This window comes from Primulina tabacum, chromosome 9 (assembly GCF_025594145.1).
Source record: "Primulina tabacum isolate GXHZ01 chromosome 9, ASM2559414v2, whole genome shotgun sequence".
Classification (NCBI taxonomy): Eukaryota; Viridiplantae; Streptophyta; class Magnoliopsida; order Lamiales; family Gesneriaceae; genus Primulina; species Primulina tabacum.
The window spans coordinates 25,089,118-25,105,683 of NC_134558.1; the positions used below are offsets into that span (position 1 = coordinate 25,089,118).

The 16,566-nt window shown below is 39.9% G+C and overlaps 1 protein-coding gene across 1 annotated transcript; it reads left to right on the forward strand.

Moving 5' to 3' along the window:
* Positions 1–2,831: 2,831 nt before the first annotated feature.
* LOC142504319 (uncharacterized) lies at positions 2,832–3,419 on the forward strand. The gene has a single exon (XM_075617201.1). The coding sequence runs from the start codon at positions 2,832–2,834 to the stop codon at positions 3,417–3,419; it is 588 nt and encodes a 195-aa protein (XP_075473316.1).
* Positions 3,420–16,566: the final 13,147 nt, after the last annotated feature.

Consider the following 16,566-nt stretch of genomic DNA (forward strand, 5'->3'; position numbering starts at 1 on the left):
GCCAGAGTCTTTGCCATGACTCAGGAGGAGGCAGACGACGCCAATGAAGTCGTGTCAGGTATCATATTTATTCAGCAAGTGCCTGCTTATGTGTTATTTGAATGTGGTGCCACACATTCCTTTATGTCTAAGAGATTTGCTAAGAAGCTAGGACGTAAGCCCGATTAGCTAACTAAACCTCTCCGAATAGCCACACCTACTAATAGAGCCACTGAAACGGACGAGATTTACAGAGATTGTAAAATCAGTATTAGTGATCAGACTTTTAGCGCCGATTTGATACAGTTGATCATGGTCAATTCGACGTAATCTTAGGAATGGATTGGTTAGCAAGAAACAGTGCAATAGTAGATTGTAAGGGGAAGAGAGTCAAACTCCGAACCCCAGATCGGGGAGAAGTCATGTTCCACGGCAAATCCAAGGACCGGAAGTTGCTGCTCTCCGCGTCTCAAGCTTGGAAGGCCATGAAATCCGGAGAAGACATATACCTAGCAATGGTCAGTGAAATAAAAGAGAAATCCGAGCTGAAACTGGAGGACATCCCTATAGTAAGAGAGTTCCCAGATGTTTTTCAGAAAGAACTCTCGGGGACGGTCCCGGACCGCGAAGTGGAGTTCGAGATCAATCTGGTTCCTGGTGCGACCCCTATCTCTAAAGCACCTTACAGAATGGCACCAGCCGAACTCTAGGAATTAAAAGAACAACTCCAAGAATTGCTAGATAAAAGGCAGATTCGACCGAGTGTGTCCCCGTGGGGAGCTCCAGTACTCTTCGTAAAGAAGAAAGACGGTAGTATGAGATTATGCATCGACTACAGAGAATTGAACAAGATCACAATCAAGAACAGGTACCCTCTACCTCGGATAGACGATCTGTTCGATCAGCTTAAAGGAGCCGCCATCTTTTCTAAACTGGATCTGAGGACAGGTTATCACCAGTTGAAGGTCAGGGCTGAAGATATACCCAAGACAGCCTTTCGTACGAGATATGGACATTATGAATTCACCGTGATGCCTTTTGGTCTGACCAACGCACCGGCAGCATTCATGGATCTGATGAACAGAGTATTCAAGCCATTCCTGAATCAGTTCATAGTGGTATTTATCGACGATATCCTCGTCTATTCTCCTGACGAGACGAGCCATGAAGAGCACCTTCACCTTGCTCTGCAGACCTTAAGAGAGAATAAGCTCTATGCTAATTTCAGCAAGTGTGAATTCTGGCTAAGGAGTGTGTCATTTCTAGGACACGTGATCTCGAGAGAAGGAGTGTCAGTGGACCCAAGGAAGGTAGAGGCGATTACTGAGTGGCCGAGACCGAAGAACGCCACCGATATTTGAAGCTTTCTTGGATTGGCGGGTTACTACCGGACGTTTGTCGAAGGGTTCTCCTCGATAGCCGTGCCACTGACGAAGCTCACACAGAAGAATTCTAAATTCATCTGGGATGACGGTTGTGAGAAGAGTTTCCAGACACTGAAAGGGAAACTCGCATCCACGCCAGTATTGATCCTGCCCGCAGAAAATAAAGATTTCACTATTTACAGTGACGCCTCTAAGGACGGTCTAGGATGCGTACTGATGCAAGAGGGAAGAGTGATCGCCTACGCATCAAGGCAGTTGAAACCGCACGAGCAGAACTACCCTACTCATGATCTGGAACTAGCAGCGGTTGTCTTCGCCTTAAAGATTTGGAGGCACTACCTCTATGGTGCTAAATGTGAAATCTTCACAGACCATCAGAGCCTCAAGTATTTGTTCATCCAAAAGGAACTTAATATGAGGCAAAGGCGATGGATCGAACTTCTGAAGGACTACGACTTGACCATAAGTTACCATCCGGGTAAAGCAAACAAGGTGGCTGATGCGCTAAGTCGGAAGGGCCCTGGCAAGGTAACTCTAACGTTCCTCTCGGCCCAGCCATGTCTGCAGGAGACCATCAAGTTAAACCAGGATCGAGACCCGGTACTGACTAAACTTAAGGAGCATGTCAGAGAAGGGAAGACTCAGGATCATCAGATTGATGACAAGGGAATCTTGTGGATGAAAGGAAGACTGTGTGTGCCCGACAGTGATAACCTTCGCCAAGAAATAATGGCAGAGGCGCACAAGTCAAAATTCTCAGTCCACCCAGGCAGTACGAAAATGTACAGGGACCTCAAGAATAGTTTTTGGTGGAATGACATGAAAAGAGATGTAGCTGAATTCGTCTCCAGATGCCAGGTATGTCAGCAGGTCAAGGCAGAACACCAGCGACCTGGAGGATTACTGCAACCTTTGGAAATTCCCGAATGGAAGTGGGAGCATATTTCCATGGACTTTGTGGTAGGATTGCCAAAGTCTAGGCAAAGCCACGATGGTATATGGGTGATAGTAGACAGACTCACGAAGACTGCACACTTCCTACCCGTCCGCATGAACTACAATCTCGACAAGTTGGCTTCACTGTACATGGACAACATCGTGAAACTGCATGGAGTGCCAGTTAGCATCTTATCTGATAGGGATCCAAGGTTCGTCTCGCGCTTTTAGAAGAGCTTTCAAGAGGCCATGGGAACGGAAGTGACCCTAAGTACGGCCTACCATCCGCAAACCGATGGGCAAACTGAGAGAACTATACAGACCTTAGAAGATATGCTGAGAGCATGCGCCCTGGAATTGAGTAGCAACTGGAGCACTCATATACCCTTAATTGAGTTCGCTTACAACAACAGCTATCACAGCAGTATCGGCATGGCACCATACGAAGCCATTTATGGAAGGAAATGTCGATCATCACTTTATTGGGACGAAGTGGGAGAGAAAGCCTTAGTGGGACCCGAGCTAGTACAAATGACTATGGACAAAGTTAAAATTGTCCAAGAAAAGCTCAAGGCAGCTCAAGATCGACAGAAGAGCTGGGCAGACCTTAAAAGAAGGCCTGTAGAGTTCAATGTGGGCGAGAAGGCTTATGTGAAAGTCTCGCCTATGAGAGGAGTTGTCAGATTCAGTAAAGCAGGGAAGCTGAACCCTCGATATGTTGGACCCTTTGAAATCTTAGAAAAAGTGGGCACGCTAGCATGCAGACTGGCACTGCCACCGAACATGTCAAGGATCCACAACGTGTTCCATGTATCCCAACTGAGGAGGTACATTCCAGACCCAAGTCACGTTTTAGAAATAGAACCACTCTTGACCGAAGGAAACTTGGGAGAAGGATTGAAATACGAAGAAGTTCCTATCAGAATCGTGGACACCAAGGAACAAGTCCTCAGACGACGCATCATTCCCTACGTCAAAGTACAGTGGTCTAACCATACTGAGCAAGAAGCAACTTGGGAAGTTGAAGAAAAGATGAGGAAGGAATATCCCTACCTATTTGGAGACCAAGCCAACTCGAGTTTCGAGGATGAAACTTCCCATAAGGAGGGAGGGATGTAAGATCCGATTTTTTTTGCCATGCAAATAAATAACAATAAGGAAATTGTGAGATTTGATTATTGTATTAAATAAGATATAAATATGAGGAGATAATTAATTGTTGGAATCTTTACAATATGGCATGCATATTTTCGAAAAATGCAAGGGGATACACAAGATTTGGTAAGGACCATTCAAGGCTAGAGGAATCAATGCATGGACTTGACAATTTTCGAAAATCCTCTTATTATTGTGCATAAAGATTGTTGTGCAAGAATAAACCACAAGGAAATTGGAAACAAATCCCTTAATTCAGCCATCATATTTTTGAAAATGGCAAGGTGTATTTGAATCAAAATTTATGTGATTGTGCATGATTTTTGGTAAGATTTTAGATGCCATGTTTAGCTTCATTCCCCTCACCTGTAAATACCACACTATACCTAGCCATTCCTCACACCTAAATCTCGAAATTCTAGAGCTGAAAAACTCGAAATTCTAGCAGCTAGCCAAGGCGAAACCTTGCTGAAAAAATCATCCCGAGGTTAGGCAAGAAATCGAAGCCAAGGCGCTGTCCGAGCAAGAGCAAAAAGCGATCCAATTCTCGAAGCCAAACACCTACGTTTCTTTAGCAATCCAAATACTGTAAGTGGGCTGTTTTAAACTTTTAAAATTTCGAATTTGATGCATATGTGATTTCGGTTTTTGATAAGAAAATTACTATCGAGTACATGTTCTTTCCTACTCCTTTTCTTGTGTCGATTGTCATACGGTTTTTAAAACACTGTGAGGAGTCGACTGTATATGGGAGGGAATCCCAACCATGACGTACCCTTACGCGGTGGGGGATATAACCGCTATACGGCCTCGCCCCCTTAGAGGAGTAAAATTAGGGACTGACGTCAGTAAACCATAGAAGGTAGATAAATCACAGTGGTTGGTAAGTGTTTATGCATGTGATACGAAAAATATTATGCAAGTCATGTTTTATTTTCGAAAGTTGTGCATGTTGTTTAAATTGTGCTCGATATACCCCCCACTTGCTAAGTATTCCCAAATACTCACCCCCTTACAACCCTTCCCAGATAAGTCCGAAGAACAGATTGAGGAGGAAGAATCCGAGCAGTTTTGGGGATGGTGAATGCTCAAGGAAATCGATTATGTTTAAGTTATTATTAATTAGATTTACGTTTCTGCATTAAAACTCTGTCGTCTTATTTATTTCGGTAATTGTAAAGACAATGGCTATTTAATTTGAGATTATGATATATAAACTGGTTCGGTTTATACTGTGCTACAAGAGGCTTGTTGTTTCGATTGTGTGATTTTTAAACAACGCCGGTGTCAAATCCCGAGTTTCGGGGCGTGACATCTCATGTATGTGGTAGTGGACTTTCCCTGCCAGCCCAGTATTGTGGTTTTGTCTGATCAAGAACTTTTATGTATGGATCACTTGCATTGAAACATATCTCTACGCAAAATGATGTTATGTATGCTCAAGTATGTATGATGCAAGCATGTTTAAGAAAAGTCTTATGATGATGGCACGTCTACGTTTATGCTACTACGTTCAAATTTCAAGTATATTTATGCTATTACGTTCAAGTTTCAAGTATGTAAGCCCTACTTTAAAGATGCATGTGGTTTTATTATGTAGTACTTGCTATCTCCAGTTTATACATGTGGAGTCTTTAGACTCACTAGACTTGATCGATGCAGGTGAGGATGACTTTGAGGAGACGAGAGGTGGGGACCAATGAGCCAGCTTGGACTGCGCAGGAGGCTAAACCCGAGGACCGCCCATGTTTTAAGATTTTATGCATGACGATTTTTAACTCTGATTTCATGAAGTGATTTATGATGTTTAAATGATTATTACTTTTGGCAAACTTGGTTGTTGTTGTTTTTATTGCAAATGTTTTTAGACGAGTAAGTTATTTTAATACAAATTTGAAAGTTTATTTTGTATTTAAGAAAATTTTATTTTTCGCAAATTTTAAATTAGTTTAAAAATACGGTACGTTACAAGTTTTGAGGCTGGTGAAATCGAGAATTTTGATTAGTTCGTTAATTCGTTGTTTATTTATTGTAAACGCTTCCGCGTGTTTCTATTTTATCGAGTTGTAAAGACACCGAACTTTTAGAAATTTATGATAATAAACTGGTTTTGGTTTATAATGTACTACGAGGCTGGTTGTCATTACCCAGATCCCGAGGCGTGACATTAATGTTTTCTATTACGAAATAAATTAAATGAAAAACTACAAAAATAATAATTGTAGCACAATAAAATCTTTTTATACTAAATATTCACGTACATTCCTAGTTATCAACACGTTTTTGGTTAAGAAGAGAAATTTTATCCAAAATATAAATATTGGATACGATGATGAATTTATTTTACATGATAAAATGGCATACCCATAATTGGTCTACTTTTCAACGTTAACTCTCTCATTTATGTATTATTATAGACTTTACTTAGAAAAATTTCACCAACTTAACCCCTCCTAATTTATTTTGATGGAAAACTAGAAAATAAAATAATTTTGAATATAAGAGTGAAAGTCAAAATCCATAAATGATTAGCATTAATGATATATCTACACATGCAAATTAATTCCAACAACACTCATTTAAAGACAGCACCCACAATATATACATAGTTAAAGTCACACTTTTTATATATAGATAGAGCAGATAATTTGCATATATAGCTTACATAATAACTGGAGTGCAACAGAAGAACAATACATACAATGCCCAATTCTTTGGAAATATATATATAAATCTAGTATTTAAATTTCATTATATTGGTTCTCAAAACCGTGTTGTAGACCTACTGAAAGGAAAAATAATCTTGATGTCTAAGTTATAATTTTTTTCTTGAAATAATCATCTTTAAATTTAACTTTCTTATTGATATGATTGAATGAGATATTGAATTAATGGTTTTGCCGTTCTAGATATTATACTTATGATAAAGATTTCTATGATATGATATAACTGATTTAAAAAGAGGTTGTCCATTTTTTTTGATTGATTTTAGGAAATGGCTTCATCTACCCCTATGCGACCCCACACCCATGCCCAAGCTGCCATTCGTCTGAAGGATCTTGCCCTTCACTATCAGTCCCGTCAGATTCGGCGACTTAGAGCCCGATTGAGTGAGAGGAGGAGTGAGGTCGAAACCTTAACCGCTGAGAAAGAAGAGATTCAAGTCCGCCTTAACCAGTCGATCTATCAAGGTGAACTAGTTAGGAGTGATAACATGGACCTCAGAGATGTCATAGAACAGTGCAAATATCAAAATGGAAAGTTGCGAGAGGATGTGGAGCGCTATCGCAAAGAATTGGAGGAAGAAAAACAGCTGAATAACAGGAGCAAAAAGAGACTGGAAAATTTGAGTGAGGCTATAAGCTGCATTGCCAAGGTGAACCATCAGCTGACTCAACAGGGTGAAGCGCTGAAGAACAAGATCAAGGAGAATAAGAAGGGGTTGAACAGCAGGATTCAGTCAGCTCTAGCAGTCTACCAACCTGCAAATTTTTCAGACCTTATGGGTGCGACTATCCGAGCAGAAGCTGAAATTCGTCGAAGGGAAGGGGAAAACAGGAACAAGCGACCCCTTAACAGTCAGCCCTCTCAAGGGAAACCAATGTTCAAGAGGCCCAATCAGTCGGGTGGACCTCCCTCAGGGCAACCCTCCGCCAGTAACCATCAAGGACTCAAGCCATGCCCAACATGTGGCTTCAGACACACCGGGGAATGCCGAAGGGCCAGCGGTGTATGCTTTGGATGTGGGAAAGCGGGGCACAGAATTGCATAATGTCCTACCGCCGCCAACCGACCAGCAGGGCCAAACAGAGGAACTAGGCCAAACACAGGAACAGGACCTAGTAAACCAAGGGAGGACAAACCTAATGCCAGAGTCTTTGCCATGACTCAGGAGGAGGCAGACGACGCCAATGAAGTCGTGTCAGGTATCATATTTATTCAGCAAGTGCCTGCTTATGTGTTATTTGACTGTGGTGCCACACATTCCTTTATGTCTAAAAGATTTGCTAAGAAGCTAGGACGTAAGCCCGATAAGCTAACTGAACCTCTCCGAATAGCCATACCTACTAATAGAGCCACTGAAACGGACGAGATTTACAGAGATTGTAAAATCAGTATTAGTGATCAGACTTTTAGCGCCGATTTGATACAGTTGATCATGATCGATTTCGACGTAATCTTAGGAATGGATTGGTTAGCAAGAAACAGTGCAATAGTAGATTGTAAGGGGAAGAGAGTCAAACTCCGAACCCCGGATCGGGGAGAAGTCATGTTCCACGGCAAATCCAAGGACCGGAAGTTGCTGCTCTCCGCGTCTCAAGCTTGGAAGGCCATGAAATCCGGAGAAGACATCTACCTAGCAATGGTCAGTGAAATAAAAGAGAAATCCGAGCTGAAACTGGAGGACATCCCTATAGTAAGAGAGTTCCCAGATGTTTTTCCAGAAGAACTCTCGGGGACGGTCCCGGACCGCGAAGTGGAGTTCGAGATCAATCTGGTTCCCGGTGCGACCCCTATCTCTAAATCACCTTACAGAAAGGCACCAGCCGAACTCTAGGAATTAAAAGAACAACTCCAAGAATTGCTAGATAAAAGGCAGATTCGACCGAGTGTGTCCCCGTGGGGAGCTCCAGTACTCTTCGTAAAGAAGAAAGACGGTAGTATGAGATTATGCATCGACTACAGAGAATTGAACAAGATCACAATCAAGAACAGGTACCCTCTACCTCGGATAGACGATCTGTTCGATCAGCTTAAAGGAGCCGCCATCTTTTCTAAACTGGATCTGAGGACAGGTTATCACCAGTTGAAGGTCAGGGCTGAAGATATCCCCAAGACAGCCTTTTGTACGAGATATGGACATTATGAATTCACCGTGATGCCTTTTGGTCTGACCAACGCACCGGCAGCATTCATGGATCTGATGAACAGAGTATTCAAGCCATTCGTGGATCAGTTCATAGTGGTATTTATCGACGATATCCTCGTCTATTCTCCTGACGAGACGAGCCATGAAGAGCACCTTCACCTTGCTCTGCAGACCTTAAGAGAGAATAAGCTCTATGCTAATTTCAGCAAGTGTGAATTCTGGTTAAGGAGTGTGTCATTTCTGGGACACGTGATCTCGAGAGAAGGAGTGTCAGTGGACCCAAGGAAGGTAGAGGCGATTACTGAGTGGCCGAGACCGAAGAACGCCACCGATATTTGAAGCTTTCTTGGATTGGCGGGTTACTACCGGACGTTTGTCGAAGGGTTCTCCTCGATAGCCGTGCCACTGACGAAGCTCACACAGAAGAATTCTAAATTCATCTGGGATGACGGTTGTGAGAAGAGTTTCCAGACACTGAAAGGGAAACTCGCATCCACGCCAGTATTGATCCTGCCCGCAGAAAATAAAGATTTCACTATTTACAGTGACGCCTCTAAGGACGGTCTAGGATGCGTAATGATGCAAGAGGGAAGAGTGATCGCCTACGCATCAAGGCAGTTGAAACCGCACGAGCAGAACTACCCTACTCATGATCTGGAACTAGCAGCGGTTGTCTTCGCCTTAAAGATTTGGAGGCACTACCTCTATGGTGCTAAATGTGAAATCTTCACAGACCATCAGAGCCTCAAGTATTTGTTCATCCAAAAGGAACTTAATATGAGGCAAAGGCGATGTATCGAACTTCTGAAGGACTACGACTTGACCATAATTTACCATCCGGGTAAAGCAAACAAGGTGGCTGATGCGCTAAGTCAGAAGGGCCCTGGCAAGGTAACTCTAACGTCCCTCTCGGCCCAGCCATGTCTGCAGGAGACCATCAAGTTAAACCAGGATCGAGACCCGGTACTGACTAAACTTAAGGAGCATGTCAGAGAAGGGAAGACTCAGGATCATCAGATTGATGACAAGGAAATCTTGTGGATGAAAGGAAGACTGTGTGTGCCCGACAGTGATAACCTTCGCCAAGAAATAATGGCAGAGGCGCACAAGTCAAAATTCTCAGTCCACCCAGGCAGTACGAAAATGTACAGGGACCTCAAGAATAGTTTTTGGTGGAATGACATGAAAAGAGATGTAGCTGAATTCGTCTCCAGATGCCAGGTATGTCAGCAGGTCAAGGCAGAACACCAGCGACCTGGAGGATTACTGCAACCTTTGGAAATTCCCGAATGGAAGTGGGAGCATATTTCCATGGACTTTGTGGTAGGATTGCCAAAGTCTAGGCAAAGCCACGACGGTATATGGGTGATAGTAGACAGACTCACGAAGACTGCACACTTCCTACCCGTCCGCATGAACTACAATCTCGACAAGTTGGCTTCACTGTACATGGACAACATCGTGAAACTGCATGGAGTGCCAGTTAGCATCTTATCTGATAGGGATCCAAGGTTCATCTCGCGCTTTTAGAAGAGCTTTCAAGAGGCCATGGGAACGAAAGTGACCCTAAGTACGGCCTACCATCCGCAAACCGATGGGCAACTGAGAGAACTATACAGACCTTAGAAGATATGCTGAGAGCATGCGCCCTGGAATTCAGTAGCAACTGGATCATTCATATACCTTAATTGAGTTTGCTTACAACAACAGCTATCACAGCAGTATCGGCATGGCACCATACGAAAGCCCTTTATGGAAGGAAATGTCGATCACCACTTTATTGGGACGTAGTGGGAGAGAAAGCCTTAGTGGGACCCGAGCTAGTACAAATCACTGTGGACAAGTTAAAATTGTCCAAGAAAGCTCAAGGCAGCTCAAGATCGACAGAAGAGCTGGGCAGACCTTAAAAGAAGGCCTGTAGAGTTCAATGTGGGCGAGAACGCTTATGTGAAGTATCGCCTATGAGAGGAGTTGTCAGATTCAGTAAAGCAGGGAAGCTGAACCCTCGATATGTTGGACCCTTTGAAATCTTAGAAAAAGTGGGCACGCTAGAATGCAGACTGGCACTGCCACCCGAACATGTCAAGGATCCACAACGTGTTCCATGTATCCCAACTGAGGAGGTACATTCCAGACCCCAGTCACGTTTTAGAAATAGAACCACTCTTGACCGAAGGAAACTTGGGAGAAGGATTGAAATACGAAGAAGTTCCCTATCAGAATCGTGGACACCAAGGAACAAGTCCTCAGACGACGCATCATTCCTACGTCAAAGTACAGTGATCTAACCATACTGAGCGAGAAAGCAACTTGGGAAGTTGAAGAAAAGATGAGGAAGGAATATCCCTACCTATTTGGAGACCAAGCCAACTCGAGTTTCGAGGACGAAATTTCCCATAAGGAGGGAGGGATGTAAGATCCGATTTTTTTTGCCATGCAAATAAATAACAATAAGGAATTGTGAGATTTGATATTGTATTAAATAAGATATAAATATGAGGAGATAATTAATTGTTGGAATCCTTTACAATATGGCATGCATATTTTCGAAAAATGCAAGCGGATATACAAGATTTGGTAAGGACCATCCAAGGCTAGAGGAATCAATGCATGGACTTGACAGTTTTCGAAAATCCTCTTATTATTGTGCATAAAGATTGTTGTGCAAGAATAAACCACAAGGAAATTGGAAACAAATCCATTAATTCAGCCATCATATTTTTGAAAATGGCAAGGTGTATTTGAATCAAAATTTATGTGATTGTGCATGATTTTGGTAAGATTTTAGATGCCATGTTTAGCTCCATTACCCTCACCCATAAATTCCACACTATACCTAGCCATTCCTCACACCTAAATCTCGAAATTCTAGAGCTGAAAAACTCGAAATTCTAGCAGCTAGCCAAGGCGAAACCTTGCTGAAAAATCATCCCGAGGTTAGGCTAGAAATCGAAGCCAAGGCGCTGTCCGAGCAAGAGCAAAAAGCGATCCAATTCTCGAAGCCAAACACCTACGTTTCTTTAGCAATCCAAATACTGTAAGTGGGGCTGTTTAAACTTTTAAAATTTCGAATTTGATGCATATGTGATTTCGGTTTTTGATAAGAAAATTACTATCGAGTACATGTTCTTTCTTACTCCTTTTCTTGTGTCGATTGTCATAACGGTTTTTAAAACACTGTGAGGAGTCGACTGTATATGGGAGGGAATCCCAACCATGACGTACCCTTACGCGGTGGGGGATATAACCGCTATACGGCCTCGCCCCCTTAGAGGAGTAAAAATTAGGGACTGACGTCAGTAAACCATAGAAGGTAGATAAATCACAGTGGTTGGTAAGTGTTTATGCATGTGATACGAAAAATATTATGCAAGTCATGTTTTATTTTCGAAAGTTGTGCATGTTTTTTAAATTGTGCTCGATATACGCCCCACTTGCTAAGTATTCCCAAATACTCACCCCCTTACAACCCTTCCCAGATAAGTCCGAAGAACAGATTGAGGAGGAAAAATCCGAGCAGTTTTGGGGATGGTGAATGCTCAAGGAAATCGATTAGTTTAAGTTATTATTAATTAGATTTACGTTTCTGCATTAAAACTCTGTCGTCTTATTTATTTCGGTAATTGTAAAGACAATGGCTATTTAATTTGAGATTATGATATATAAACTGGTTCGATTTATACTGTGCTACAAGAGGCTTGTTGTTTCGATTGTCTGATTGTTAACAACGCCGTGTCAAATCCGGAGGTTTCGGGCGTGACATCTCATGTATGTGGTAGTGGACTTTCCCTGCCAGCCCAGTATTGTGGTTTAGTCTGATCAGGAACTTTTATGTATGGATCACTTGCTTTGAAACATATCTCTACGCAAAATGATGTTATGTATGCTCAAGTATGTATGATGCAAGCATGTTTAAGAAAAGTCTTATGATGATGGCACGTCTACGTTTATGCTACTACGTTCAAGTTTCAAGTATGTTTATGCTATTACGTTCAAGTTTCAAGTATGTAAGCCCTACTTTAAAGATGCATGTGGTTTTATTATGTAGTACTTGCTATCTCCAGTTTATACATGTTGAGTCTTTAGACTCACTAGACTTGATCGATGCAGGTGAGGATGACTTTGAGGAGACGAGACGTGGGGACCAATGAGCCAGCTTGGACTGCGCAGGAGGCTAAACCCGAGGACCTCCCATGTTTTAAGATTTATGCATGACGATTTTTAATACTCTGATTTCATGAAGTGATTTATGATGTTTAAATGATTATTACTTTTGGCAAACTTGGTTGTTGTTGTTTTTATTGCAAATGTTTTTAGACGAGTAAGTTATTTTAATACAAATTTGAAAGTTTATTTTGTATTTAAGAAAATTTTTATTTTTTCACAAATTTTAAATTAGTTTTAAAAATACGGTACGTTACAGTTTTGGGGCTGGTGAAATCGAGAATTTTAATTAGTTCGTTAATTCGTTGTTTATTTATTGTAAACGCTTCCGCGTGTTTCTATTTTATCGAGTTGTAAAGACACCGAACTTTTAGAAATTTATGATAATAAACTTGTTTTAGTTTATAATGTACTACGAGGCTGGTTGTCATAACCCCGATCCCGAGGCGTGACATTAATGATTTCGATTACGAAATAAATTAAATGAAAAACTATAAAAATAATAATTGTAGCACAATAAAATCTTTTTTATACTAAATGTTCACGTACATTCCTAGTTATCAACACGTTTTTGGTTAAGAAGAGAAATTTTATCCAAAATATAAATATTGGATACGATGATGAATTTATTTACAGGATAAAATGGCATACCCATAATTGGTCTACTTTTCAACGTTAACTCTCTCATTTATGTATTATTATAGACTTTACTGTAGAAAAATTTTCACCAACTTAACCCCCTCCTAATTTATTTTGATGGAAAACTAGAAAATAAAATAATTTTGAATATAAGAGTGAAAGTCAAAATCCATAATGATTAGCATTAATGATATATCTACACATGCAAATTAATTCCAACAACACTCGTTTTAAAGACAGCAACCCACAATATATACATAGTTAAAGTCACACTTTTTATATATAGATAGAGCAGATAATTTGCATATATAGCTTACGTAATAACTGGAGTGCAAACAGAAGAACAATACATACAATGCCCAATTCTTTGGAATATATATATAAATCTAGTATTTAAATTTCATTATATTGGTTCTCAAAACCGTGTTGTAGACCTACTGAAAGGAAAAATAATCTTGATGTCTAAGATATAATTTTTTCTTGAAATAATCATCTTTAAATTTAACTTCCTTATGATATGATTGAATGAGATATTGAATTAATGGTTTTGCCGTTCTAGATTTTACTTATGATAAAGATTTCTATGATATGATATAACTGATTTAAAAAGAGGTTGTCTCTAATAAAATTTTTGATTTTCATAACGTGTAGATTCTTGTGAAGGTAAACCCTAGAGATGAGGAGAATTATAAAAAGAGAAACAAGCCAAGGAAAGTGGCTTATTCGATTATTGCTCTCGTGATTTTGACTCTAGCTGGAAGTTTTCGTGGCTGCTTACTGTTACACTTTTGCACGTCATGATTTACAGAGAAAAACAATTCACAAGGACGTTGCGGTTTTTGAAGAGTGCTGTTTCACGTGTTGTCGTGATTGTTGGAGACATCTGCAGACACACGTACGAGTGTTGGCTGAAGATCACGTTTGTTGCTCCAGTTTTTGGCACCACGTTCTTTGCTTTCTTGATTACGTTTTATTCTGGTTGTTTGTTTTAGAAAGCAATTTATTTTCTCAACGTGTTGAGAAAATTGATTTACATTAAAATGACTAGTGTTGGTTTCTGTGTAAACTCGTTGTTTTCTAGTGATTATTTTGCCCTGAGGGACCGCACAGTATTAATACTTAATACTTGTGCACACTTAATTCTGAGTTATCTTAGGTTAAGCTATTTACTTGTGTTATATTATTCTGCTGGGTGTTGCGCCAAGTGTTACGACATTTGAAATAACATTTAAATCTGATACACACAAAGTCTCGTATACTTTTCACAATTTATGTTCAACAAAATATACCCCATACCCCAGAAGTGGTATTAGAGCTGTATCTTGATATACTAAGTGATGATCTTGATTATTTTGCTTAAGAGGTCTCTTTGATGGATGTGTCACTCGTAAACGCAGCACTTCGACCACCTGTTTTGGATGGATCTAACTACAGTCTATGGAAGATGAAGAATAGAATATATATTAAATCCATAGATGAACGAGCCTGACACATGTTGTCAGCGGTTGGAGTTCACGAAAAAGGATATACGAAGATGATGATACCCTTGATAAAGCCTGAAAATGAGTGGACTGTTGAGGAAGTGCAGATATCGAACCCCAACTCGAAGGCCCTAAATGCCATTTTCACCTCAGTCGATCTGAACATGTTCAGCCTGATCACAAACTGTGTATCAGCTAAGGATGCTTGAGAAATTCTCCAAAAACACTGTTAAGGCTCTGAAAGTGTGAGAAGAACGAGGCTAAGAATGCTGGCATCCAAATTTGAGAATGAGGATGGAAGAAACTGAATCTATCATCGAAAATGACAGACGCCTCAGAGAGATTGCCAATGAAGCTTTCAGCCTAGGCGATCCAATCTCAAATGAAAGGTTGGTTAGCAAAGTTCTCAGATCATTGCCCGAACGGTTCAACATCAAAATTTGTGCAATTAATGAAGCAAAAGATACAACTCTAATTGAACTGGAGGATTTGATAAGCTCACTCCGCACCTTCGAGATGAACATGGTTATGCAAAAGAATGACAAAGATAAAACGATCGCTTTCCAGGTATCAAATGACTCCTATAATGATCTTCAATTCAATTGTCACAAGAAGTAAATGAGTCGGACCTTTGTGAAGACTCTATTTCATATATCACGAAGAAGTTTGGAGACTATTTTAAAAGGATCAGAGACAAAAAGAAGACTGGACAGTCATATTTCCTAGCATCACTGCCCCAGAAAAACCTCAAAAATTTACAGTCCAAGGACAGTTTCGGCAAAAGAATGAAGGAAAGAACCAGCTGTATCCGAAAAAGTATGACTCTGTGCAATGCAGAGAATATCAGGGCTTTGGACATTATGCCAACGAATGTGCTAACAGATCCTGCAAAATAAAGGACTTAATGTTTCTTTGAGTGATGAGGAATCTAATGAGGAGGAAGAGTCAAATGAAAAAGATAATCACACCTCCTTGATTGCACTCCTGAAAGAAAAGCGTTGGTTACAAGTGAATCTTTTCTGTGTTTCCTTAGGTGTTGCCACACCTGGGCACAACACCTGTCCAAAATCATTCTGTCTCAAGTCAGTATCTTCTGTATACAAAAGTTATATGAAGAGTTGTATGCTGATTGAATTATAAGAAATAAGTTTAACTCAACTCTCATGAAGGAGAACAACGCAACTCTATATTTATTTCATGATTTTTAATTACTTTCTACCTTTTCTCAAACATATTTGTTAGTCGACGAATTTCTTTTTAACTATATTAATTACAGCAAAAATATTAATTAGTTGACGAATATCATGCCGATCTTCAAAAATTATTGGAGAGAGAATATTTAATTGTGTGTATTGTGTGTATATCTTGTAATGTCTGACAAGTTGAATCTACCAATATTTATAGGATTTCCAACATGGCCTAACCAGAATTTTACACGGTAGATACACTTTTATCTATCAAATGTTTCCATATAAATAATATATTATTATATATTTTTGATATATCTAATATTTTAATTATGATATAATTAAAATATAAAAATACATAATAGATCCAATAATATCCAATAAACAGAGTTAATGATTTTTTACAAATTGCATTTGACCACTATATATTGCACCCAATTAAAGCACAAATTTAGTAGTTTTTCATTTTATGCATATAAAATTCCATAGCAAGAATATTAATTTTCCTTTATTTACTTTTTCTCAATTTATATCATTAAAATGTTTTTCTAAACATCCTAAACTTTAAATGAGAGTACAAATAATTACTACAACACGTGATAATATATCAATTTTAATTTTTACAATAGTTTTTCCAACATACATAGTGTAATTAAAACGAACCAATTGGATTGACCGTGGAGTTGACGAATCTGTCTTATATAAACAGAGTCATGATATCCAGACAAAGAAACATCTGAATTCAATCTATCTCCACAATCAATATGATA

Excerpts from the sequence above, each read along its gene's own strand:
- LOC142504319 (XM_075617201.1), top strand. The coding sequence starts at position 2,832 with ATGACTATGGACAAAGTTAAAATTGTCCAAGAAAAGCTCAAGGCAGCT.